General features: G+C 32.7%; 1 protein-coding gene across 3 annotated transcripts in view; it reads left to right on the top strand.

Moving 5' to 3' along the window:
• ZCCHC7 (zinc finger CCHC-type containing 7) overlaps positions 1-12,190 on the top strand; it is a 248,998-nt gene that overhangs the window by 218,198 nt on the left and 18,610 nt on the right. For all 3 annotated transcript variants that reach the window (XM_032396839.1, XM_032396837.1, XM_032396838.1), the window contains exon 6: positions 819-854. In XM_032396839.1, coding sequence (XP_032252730.1) covers positions 819-854 — 36 coding nt within the window. The remainder of the gene's footprint in view (positions 1-818; positions 855-12,190) is intronic.

The raw sequence follows: 12,190 nt of genomic DNA, 5'->3' as shown, positions 1-12,190 counted from the left end.
AGAACTTGATTAGAAAGTGTTTCCCTAACAGAGTCCTAATTTAAGTATAAGGGAAGAAGATTTGTATTTGTATCCATAAGGAAATAGCTCTTGTTTTTTTGTTGTTGCTGCTGCTGTTTGTTGCTTGTGTTTGTTTGTTACCTATTCGAGCTTCAATAAATCCACCTTTTACAAAATTATTGAGGTTTTATTGTTTTTTTAAGTTATTTGCCTATAAATGTACAGTTAAGACAACTTTTAAGGGAAAAGACATGAACTTCAGATTCTTGGGGTTGTTTTTGTTTTGTTTTGTTTTAATTCTCTTTTTACTCTATTACACAGAGTATTGAAGGTTAGCAGCAAGTGACTAAAGGATGGCAACAGACATCAGAAATATATAACCACAGTGAAGTCTTCTTTAAAGCAGTTGCTATTAAATTGGGTTTTTTTTTTATCATACTACCAAGGTTCAAAATGTTCTTTTAAAAGGTGTACTTAGTGAGTCTTACTGATTTTGACCACTGCTGTTCATTTATCAGTTTAACTGAGTTATGGCTCTTAATCACATCTTAGTGCCCCAAAACTTCTAACCTGAAAAGAAAAAGAGAGAGAGAAAACTTTGTTACTGGCTTTCTGACAATGGCAGGGAGTGTGTTAAACCAGTGTAAAATTCAATTAAACTGTCTAGCCAGGTTTTTGAAGCTGAAATGCAGACCCTTTCTGTTAAGCTTCTTATTTTCCTGTGACCGACACCGGTGGATGCTGGGTTATGCCAAAACCAACAGGCTGTAAAGTACCTTGTTTCATGCTCCCAGCTGATCAATATTTTTATTTTCCAGGCTTGCCCAGAAATCTGGAGGCAGTATCACCTAACGGTGAGTAGAAACACCTTTTTTATTTTCCCTAAGACCTAGCCTATTTATCCTTCTCTGAACTGCTGACCATAAAATATAGACAAGCATCTTCTACTGGAAGATAATAAACATTTGAAGAGTTTTTGCACTGAGAAAGCAATAATACACTTTTTTTCTTCTCCCCTGCCCACCAGTCTATTCTCTATCTTCCTGTTCTGAGAAGATTTTGATTGTTTTTTTATTACTCACATCATTTAATGATTACATCATGGTATCTCAGTCTTCCTAGACTACATTCATTAAATTAAAGGGGAAAAGTATGCCAGGAGCCATAAAAAAATAATAGCAATCCAGTGTCTTTAAAGTGTTGTATTATCTACAGTCCATAAGCATACAGTCCATAATCTCTTCCTTAATCATTCTTCTGGCTTTATTGAAATTTTTGCACATATTTTTTAATGAAACTAAGAAAAGCTCAGTGTATCTTTCATAGAGAACAATTCAAATGTCATATCCTTAAGCTCCTCTTGACTTACTCAAAGTGTATAAACATCTGCTTAATACCATTCAAGTTATTCAATTATCTGGTTTCCTTTTATTGTGAATTTAGGCTAAGTAGAAGTGGAAAACATAATTTACTATGGAATCATTTGGCTAGTGCTCAATATTATGAAGTTATTTCATTTTTAATATTCAGCTTAAATAATTTCAATAATTCACAATAGCCCTAGTAGTCATTTTTTAATATACTAAATGTGCTACACTGAGCAAGACACAATAATAAAAATTACTTATAGTTATACAGTTATAACAATGTTATAAAAGCTGTTCCTTAAGGTTAACATCAAAAAGGTTTTGGTTATAGGAAGACAGGTAGAAAAATAGAAAGGACAAAGTTTCACAAAAACATGTACTCTTATTGCTCTCCTCTTGTAGAAATAAAAAGTAAACCAAGTGACTCAAACTACCAATATATCTATCACAGGCCCAAGACGCAAGGAATAATATATGTTTTCATGAGGAATATGTTTTCATATTGTTATCACTGTTTAATTTATGTAAAGATTCTCAGTAGAAAGCTATAATTCCTCAACTATCCTTCAGTCCCAAATTGGGTTTTATTAAAATATTTAGTGTTATACCAAAATAAACACACACACACCCCTATATATGTTAACACACATGTTACAGATGTAACTCATATGGATATATTATGTTTATACTTATATAGCAATTTTTTTTGTCCTAACATACTGTGGGGAAATCTTTATAGCCTAAATTTGATTGAAATCCAATCATATATTTTTCAAGATCATAGTCACTTTTTGTAACTGTATGGCAGTTTTCTTCATCAGTATTTTTATTAAGTAATAGCCTAATAGATTTGACAATTGCATTTCTTTTCCCTTTTCCCCTAAGTTAAGAGAATTCCAGCCTTGAAAACTTGAAGTATGGGAAGTACTACTCTAAAGCCACTCTTTTCATTACTTGCACCTATATTCTTTTATATAACTGTCATAGAAGGATAGAAATTAGTGTTTAGTATAACAGAAATATTTGAAGGTTTGTTTGATAGTATAGGTCTTGAAAAACATTGTAAAAGAATAGTTGGGAAAAAACAAATGAAAACAGAATGAATTTCCCTTTTGGGGAGTTACAATATATTCTGTTTATAGGTATAACAAAATCATTTTGAAAAATCCATTGTTCTCAATCTGGAGTTCTGATTAATTTTTCAAAATAATATTGCAGGTAACTATCACAATTTCTAATTGTCAAGTTTAAATTAATACTTAGTAATTTAGAATTAGTTTACTATGCAAATATAAATTGTAAACTAGTACATTTATAAACGTGTATATATGTATCAATCCATCTAAAATAAAATAGGTAAATAATTATGTATATAGGCAAATCCAAATGTGTATAATTGAGCAATATTTAATCTTGAATAAAAGCAAGATGCATGGTGAGTTTCATCATCTTCAGCCCTTTTACTAGGCGATGGACTGCCATCTATTGACTTATAGTAGCCCTCACATGTGAATGTGGCATCACTCAGCAGTGACCAAGTAATGAAGCCTAGGTTAGAATTGCCACTGTATATTCCTTTAAACCAGGCTTCTTAAAGCTCTGGAAATTTCTGCATTTAATCATTGATTAGTTTCTTTTTTTAACCCAGGAAGTATCCATTTCTTACCCAAAATCAACTGTGCTTTTGGGGAAATAAGTTGATTAGTATATCCAGTTTGGAAATGTTTACGTTTCAGAACTTTTCAGTTGCTTTTATCTACTTTTTATCAATAAGACTAGAAGGACATTTGCACAGCCTAAAGTTTAGCAACTACAATTTAAGGTCTATTTAGGAATTGCTTTCTTTCTTTAAAAAAAAAAAATCTGTAGGTTAAATAGAGAATTATTTCTCAGATACACAAGAAAGATGGTGAAGTTGATGGGTATAAGTGGACTTGCAAAATGTTCCAAATCAAAAATTTCTTAAAATACATTCTAAAGTAAGAAGAAAATTAAAGAAGGGAAATGTTCACTGTTTTCAGCAGTTAAATGAGATAAAAATAAAGCCTCCTTAACAACTTGTATCTGAATAGAACATAAAATAGAACAGCTTTTTAACTAAACTTGACTGGACTTCACTACATTAAAAATAACTAAGACCATCATTCTAAAGGGTACATGCCAATAAAACTCTGATAAAAAGATGCTACATATATATCTACATAGATATATATGTATATTATGTATGCATATTATAACAACTAATTTAGCTATGTCATTTTTCTTGGTATATTTTAATGACTATAAACTTATGTCATATAATTTGATGACTTTAGATGACCACTTTGGAGCCCTGCATAGGAAAAAAATATATATATTATTTTTATTTAGAATTAAATAATTTCCTCAAATAGTTTATGTATTTACTTCTTCAGAAATGTTTGTAAAGTTTTTTAAATCTTCAGTACTATAGCACTGTTCTTGTATTTTAATTTCTGTTATATTTTCAGATTTTGGTAAAGTCTGACTTTGAATATTCTTTTTCATCTTTCAGATAACTCATTCTAGATAAAATTTTCCCTCTCAAGAAGGAAAGTCCCTTCCCCCATTCCCTGTCATTTCTAGTCTCATTTATATTAAAAATCCTAGGCCAAAATGGCCACCAGCAGAGTTTTACAACTAACAGAATTTTTAACTAGTAGAGGCTATAATTTGACATGCTTTGGACATTTTGTTAATCTTGTTTTTTAATCTACTTACTTTAAAAAAAGTAACTAGGAGTTTGCTATTTGGGGGCTGTGTGTGTTAAGAATCAAAAAGGACAATATATCTTTTATGTTTAATTTTGCGCCCAGATTTCTTTGTGTACATTGTTAAAATATGTTACAACCTACTACCTTTTTAACTAAAAGTTTAAATAGGAAGCAAATGCAGTCTTTTTGGAAGAATTACCTTTTAAATGATTCTTTATATATATAGTGTTTAGAATACCTAGAATTCACACTTCAAAAAGTAAAATACTTGCTGTCAGGGAAATGGGGAGGAGTAGGATTTCTTTGCCTTCCTGTCTAGCCTAGGAAAAAGCTGGTGACCAGAATTTAGTAGTAATCAATAATGTCTTACCTGAACTACTTGAATGCCAGAGTATATCTTATGGACCATAATTAACAATTTTGTTTTGTTTTGCTCCTCGGTTTTCTCTCCTTACTGGAAACATCAATTTAGAAATGTGTTTTCTGGATTTTCACAGTATGGAAATGAGGGTTTTACACTAAACGAGAGTGCTACTCTAAAGCATCCTATGCCATGCCACACAGGAGGTAACCCTAAATGTGAACAGACTTAAATTTAACTCTAGAGCTATGCTTTGTAGTCCAAAAGGGAGGAATAACAAAGGGAATTTGATTGTGAGGATAAAGGTATCCAAAAGTCTTTATCCTGGAATTTTGATGTAAGATAGGATGAGTAACAATTTTCTAACTGCCTAACACTGAAGTGGATTTTTAAAAATAACTTAAAATGAAAAATTAAAAGTTTCCAGGAGTCAGCCCAAGCTAGAATCTTTTCTTTTTGGGGGGCGGGGGGGGGGGGGGGGGAGAGAAGACAATACCTCTTTCTCTCTTAATTAAATATGTATTGGGAATCCTCAGTCTTTTTCTCAGAGCTCTTTGGCTACATAAGCAGAACTGCAAAACCCACAAGAACCCCATCCACAGTAGATATCAAGTGATATGTCCTTTTCCATGTGTGTGTTTAAGAAAATAGAACTGGTTATATACTGTATTTTAAAGTGTTAACTCCAGAATAGAGTGAGAACTAGGCCTCACTCTACTTTGGAAAATTTAAATCAACTTTTTTTTTTGATACCATATCTTGAGGCCTGGCATATAGATTATCATAAACTAACGCTTTAAAATTCATCTTGGAAGCTCTTACTTTGGTAGTTCAGTTCAGTTTGCAGACTTCTCAAGAACCAGGAATACTCTTGTTTCAACTGTTGGGGTTTTTCCCCCCTCAAGATCTGGTATTGCTGTTACAATGTTGTGGTTGGTTAAATGTTGCTATTGAGATATTACATATCTGTCAAATTTTCAGAGATTTAGTTTTCATTAAAAATGTCCTTAATACTGAAATACTACTCAGGTGAGTGTAATCATGCTCTGATGATTCAGAAGGCACACAACTATTTTGTAGTACCTCAAGGCTGTCTTCTCATTGTAGTACTACAAAATAAATCAGAATGCTTTATGTTTCAAGTTATTTGGTGTCTGAATAAAAAGAATTTCTGAATAAGCACTGATGACTATTTTCTAATACTCCATATATAACAGATAGAAAAGACGTTTGGATAGTGACTAAAATTTTAAAATATTTTTCAGATGAAAAATTTATGTGAATACTTTTATATTTATTTAAATACTCACCTTGTTCTTAAAGTATTTAGTGTCAGCATTTTGCTAGCAGTTTTTTTACTTCAATCTTACCATGTTTAGAATTTAGTATAAAATGTAATTCCTACATTTACAGAGTAGGTCACCTGAGGTGGGGTGTTTTTTTTTTTCTTTTTTTTTGAATCTTTATTTCACTGGCATGTTGGACTACATTTTTCTAGAACTTATCATTGGAAGCAATTGGAAAATGCAATTTCCGAGCAAATGAAACCTGGAATTATCAATCTCAGTAAATGAGATTTATTTAAAAATAAATACAATTTGCCAAATCATCAAAGAGCAATTTTCTAAAGCTTCTGTGAAAGGAAGAGGAAAAAAAGTGAACATTGTGAATTATAAATGCACATGTTATTTTTCCTTTCACAGTGTTTCCTCGAAATTTAGACATTGTATGTACACAAACTTATTAATGAATGGGAGTAAAATAAAATTTAGATTTGTATATAATTTATTTATTATTTATTTATTGACACACATAGGAGAGCCTTTAAATGTTCTTCTTTTCTAAGAAATACTGAGGTGTCATCATCCCCTTCAGAGAGAATTTCCAAATTATTTGACTTTCAGTATTTTAATGCAGAAATTAATTTGTTTTAAATGAGAAATCAATATGGCATATTTTGAGTAGATTTTTTTCTTGTGTTAAGATATTTAAATAATATCAAGTACTTTATGACATTAATTCTCTTATAAATTTAAGTGTTTCGGATAAGCAATGAAAAGTATGCAGCATTCACATGATTTATAAAAGATTCATTATAAATGTTTTGACCTGGATGCAGCTGTGTTTGCCATCTTCTAAATATCTGAAGATATGTCCTAGTCAGCCATCATCATGTCATTTTTTAGGTAGCACATGTTGTTCAGTAATAGACTAATTGAACCTGAAGCTCTACTATAAACAGCTAACTTTTTTTATTTGACAAAAAAAGTCCCTGTGCCTTTTTGTCTGCCCCTTAGTAGCTGCGGGCAAACACCATTACATTTAGGACTTACATATTTACTATATGGGCTTCAGATTTTACGTCTGTTTTAAAAATTTAAGGGAGTATTTGTTATGGACTTTTTCTTTTCTGTTGGCAGAGGTTTCTCCTGAGGATGATAAAAGGATGCAAATTACATTTGAACTTTTTACTGCCCTTTCCTGTTCCCTAAGTATGTTCACCTTTGCTTAAAAAGGAATTATAGTTAGTCATTATAGGGGCAGTTTCTTCTTAATACTTACATTCTGTGGTAATTAAATTCTATTTCTAAGTATTTATAATTTTAATATGTAACATTTTTAAAGTCTTTTCTTCTCCTTAAGAAACACATACATTCATATAATCGCAAATAAAACTACGTTGTTTTTTTACTTACAACTCTACACTTTGAAATAGGGCTCTTGTTATAACAAAAATGAATATAAACAGGTAGCCTGAGAATGTTCAAAATCCAGTTTAACACTGCACAGTGCTATATAATAAATTATATAATAAATTGTAGTTTAAAAATCTGAAATGTTGAATGATGCCTATTATTTGTCATGTTAACCACGCATAAAGAGAATAGAAGTATTACATAGAATAATTTTAGCATATTTAAGTGGTTATTTTTCATATGTATTTTGAACAGGTGATTCATGCCATTCCTTAAATAAATATACTCCAACTGATTGAGCTTGTCATAATCTTCTCTAGACATTTCAGTGCAAGAATAAAAGTAGATAAAGTATACGGGACCAATGATAATTCGTATTAAACATTCCTTTTAGTAGTCATGCATGTAAATGACATGGTAGATTATAGTAATTCCTAACAGGTCTTAAGTATTTAGGAATCACTTAGTTACTCACTGTCATGATCAACCATAACCTTTAAGAGTTTTGGTCAATCATTTGAATAATCTGCAGGGAAAGACTCCTGAAAGAACCCCTTGACTTGTTGACATGAACAATCTCTCTGAACTAGTGTTACATTTTCTGTTACGGTATAAACTCTATTAGTAATCTTAAATTGAATTAAGTTTAAGATTTTATTTTATTTATTTATTTATTTATTTATTTTTTTTAAAGATTTTATTTATTTATTTGAGAGAGAATGAGACAGAGAGAGCATGAGAGGGTCAGAGGGAGAAGCAGACTCCCTGCCGAGCAGGGAGCCCAATGTGGGACTCGATCCCGGAACTCCAGGATCATGACCTGAGCCGAAGGCAGTCGCTTAACCAACTGAGCCACCCAGGCGCCCAAGTTTAAGATTTTAAAAGCAAAATCTCTTAAATGACTAAAAGTTAATGAATTATTGATAAAATCAATCAAATTTTAGACTTGAAATTCATTTGCCATTTGATCCCACATACAACAAAGTCATGAGAGTTATGTTTTTGTACATTTGAAATTTTTTTTTTTTTAAGATTTTATTTATTTATTTGAGAGAGAGAGAGTGAGAGAGAGCATGAGAGGGGAGAGGGTCAGAGGGAGAAGCAGACTCCCCGCCAAGCAGGGAGCCCGATGTGGGACTCAATCCTGGGACTCCGGGATCATGACCCAAGCCAAAAGCAGTTGCTTAACCACTGAGCCACCCACACGCCCTGAAATTATTTTCTTTCAGCTATTTTGAACTCAGTAATAGTCATCCAAAACTAATATCCTTGGGTTTTTTTGAAATATCAAAAATATTATATGAAGAAAAATGCTGCATATTTAGAGACCATTTGACCAAAAAATTTTTTTTACTATCTTTGGAATTAAAATAGACCTTTGCCTTAATTGGTATACCAATACTCTGGTAGATCACATTTCAAAACAAGAGTTTTTCCATGGGAATGTTCAGAAATCCATATCAGCTTTGTAAAAAGAATTCATGTGTATGAATCAGTTGGTAATAAAGATACCACATTATTTTCATTCCTTTTTTTCAAAAGTCATATGAAGCCAAATCTATTAGATAAATTACAGAGTCATCTTTATAACTTAGTAATGTATCCATGTCTATAAATACCAATTTTACATAAATATTATTCTTTACATGTATTTGTGGATTACTCCCACATTTCTTTTCAGTTAGGGGAACTGAATTTTGGATTGTTCATTAGCTTTGTTTATACAATAAAATCACAATTTGTCTCTCTTGGATCTCTCCTGTTTCCTTTATTTATAGTTATATCATATTCCCTCCTAATTTTACTGAAGTCCTTAAAAAACATGCTATAAAATTGATTTGGAGTGGAAGACTTATTTCTGAGGAAATTACTAGGGAATGTTGTTTTTTTTTTAATCAAAATAGAAAAAAGAATGCCAGCTTTGGGATCAGACGTCTCATATTCTGGCCCTTTAATTTACTTAGATGGTCAAACCTAGTTAAAATATTTGGCTTCTAAGATCCTTGGTTTCTTCGTCTGAAAAATGAGGATAGTGCTTTCTTGTTTTAAGTATGCAGTGAGATAATAAATATAAAGTACTTGGCACAATACCTACCACATAGCTTGTATTCAACACTGTGTGAGCTCCAGTAAAGCAAGCCCATACATGCCTCACACCTGTAGAGATGGCCTCTGGACTAATAGCCCAAACTCAGGTTATCAGATTATTGTAATGTCTTTTGAAAAGACTGTTATTTGCTTAAGATGAGGAGATTCATAATGACCTCTTTGTCTCCTAAAAATGTTTCCTTCTTATAGTTACTGAAATTAAAATACTCACAAGCACTGTCTTTTGTTAACCAAAGTATTTAGCTCACTTTTCATTTTCTTATTATTTATCTGTGTCTTTTCTAGAAATGTAGGTAACTTTTAAATACAGCAAACTTAAATTATTTTCTAAATTTGATTTGCCTAAAAATCATTATAAAGACATTTAAGAAGTAGATCACAAAAATATTTAGGCTACTTCTTCTCCTAATGAAAATGACTATATAACGTATGTACCATATAAAGATACAATGATATCATTTTGAAAAATATATATAATATAATTAATGATGTTATAAACATTCAGTTCTTAAATGGTAACTTCAGTGTCATCTGAATATAGTTATCATAAGCAATGAAATTACATAAATCTTGAGAATAATATGAAATTGAACAGTTCTCACACACACACACACATATCAATTGTAATACTTTCTGCTAGGGGTAGAGGGTTTATGTTAATCAGATGAGGAAGGAAACAAAATAGCATATCGGTTTTTTTGTACTTCAGATGAAACTGCTTCATGCCTTCACATGACTGAGGCCAGAAACCAGCCTGATTTCACAGCAAGATGCTGAGGTGTAAGAGCTTGGTCACTCTTACAGACTTCCAGTTGTATTCTCTTATAGGTCCAGCCAAAAAGGCAACACAAAATTAAGCATTTTCTCAGTGCCTGTGATTTGTATTCTTTCAAAGAGCATTCCTATTCCATGTTTGTTCTTTATTTTAAGACAAGCAGGAGCTAAGATAAGGCATATTGGAAAAGCAAAAAAAGCCTTACTCTCCCCTCTTTAGACAGGCCCTTACAGCTGTGGAATTCCCTGCCTTTGTGACTGTTGGTTAAGACCATTTCAGGCGAATAAGCACGATTGCATGGGGAGGGGGAGTGCTTTCTGTTGTAAGTCATGTGGAGTTATGGTAAAAATGAAAATCATGTTGTTTTTTTGAATCCTCTGTGTTTTAGCTAATAAATATAATAGAGCCACAGCTCTATTAATTTTTCATTGATGGTTTCTATACAGTTGTATGCAAAATATTCAAGCAAATGTGAATATGTTAAGTACTTCATACGGTTGGAAGATGTATATTAATGTAGTTTCTATGTTTTATAGTCCACCCCAATAAACATTCAGATAAAATATCCATGGATTCACACATGGACGTATTCTTTTCTGTCCCTCCCCGCCACATCCTGTCTTCACTCCCTCCTTATCCCTCCACCCTGCTTCAAAGCTGTGGTCCTTTTCCATCCATGTACTAAAAGGTTCTTTGTAAACCAGGCCATTTGTCCATCATTGTTTGGGGTCCAAACAGTGGTAAGATACCCTGTCACCGATCCCGCGTGCTGTGAATGGCAGCTCCTCTCCGGACAATTGGCGGAGGGGCCAAGAAATATTCCTGAGAGGATTATTTAACCTTTCAATTTAGAGGGCACAAAGCCTGGCTGATTAATGAACTTTCTGATGGGCGCTGATAAGCGGATCTATTTCTTTATTTCCCCTAAAAGTGATTCCTTCTCCTGTCCATATTACTATAATCTTAAACATAAAATGTGGCAAATAGATTAAAAAACAGCACTAAAGAGTTTATCTGGCTGGCAAACTGAAGGAGCTAAATTAAAATTGGTAATGACAGCAGTGGCTCAGCCTCATATGTGGTTTTTAAATGCACTGTGTATTTTGAAGAGACTTATTCTCCAGCACGCCTGGTAATGACTGCGCTTGGTGCACCGTCTGGGGCTGGCTTCTGTTATCCCCACCCCAACGCCCCCCCCCAAAAAAATGAGTTGTGTTATCTGGATGGCTGCAGACACATACGCATCCCCCTTTCTCACTGCATGGGCAGACAAGGTCGATAGCATTACAAGGTATTTGTGGCAGTGCTTGTTTCAGTTTTCAGAGCTGCCAGTTTCCAGGCGGATTTGAATTACAAAAGAAGAAGCTGGCATGAAAATTGAAAGGTTTTATCGGCTGGTCTGAAGCCTCATAGCACATTGCTTATTTATGCAGTCCATTTGCACCAGGAAATATAAAAAGGAAATACATTTTTAAAATAAGGCCATAAAGACCCAGATATGTTTAAGATGGCAAATAAAATATAGATACCTATAATATCTTTCCAGGAAACGATTTTCACTTAATGTTGCACATTACTTCAGAAGAGCATTTATGTTGCTGTCATAAATTTGTGCGTTTGTGTCACTATGTAGGTAGTCTCTGGGGATTAAGAAGGAAGCCTTTGCTAACTTACTTTAAAATTAAAATAGACGGAGGGATAGCTCTGCAGTTTGAGAGCTACATTGGAAATATTTAAATAGGGTGGTAAATTAAACTTAAACTAACATTTTTGCATTCCATGTAAAATTAGCTATGGCCCAGTGAATAAATGCCACTACCTTTGGAGAAAATTGGGATGCTTTTTAAGCCATGAAGATTTGGAGCATTCAGGGAGTGAATTACCGTGATCCTTACTGTCTTGCATATGTTCATTGTTCTCTGCTTACTGAGGTTTTCTTTTTTTGCTGTTGGGTTTTTTTGGGGAGTGGGCAGGGATGTAGGGTGGGATCTCATTTACAAAAAGAAAAGTCATAAATTAATAAGTTTAATAACTTCTTTAAGTAAAACCTGTGCTTCATTTATTTTAGTCTTCAAATATATCATCTTTGAGATTTTTGCCTAATGCTTGTTGTTGTGACTATATCACCTTTTCACTGTTGGGAGTTATAC

Source organism: Phoca vitulina, unplaced genomic scaffold (assembly GCF_004348235.1).
Source record: "Phoca vitulina isolate PV1807 unplaced genomic scaffold, GSC_HSeal_1.0 scaffold94, whole genome shotgun sequence".
In the NCBI taxonomy this organism is placed as follows: Eukaryota; Metazoa; Chordata; class Mammalia; order Carnivora; family Phocidae; genus Phoca; species Phoca vitulina.
Note: the sequence above shows the minus strand (reverse complement) of the source record. Positions and strands in the feature narration are given on the sequence as shown.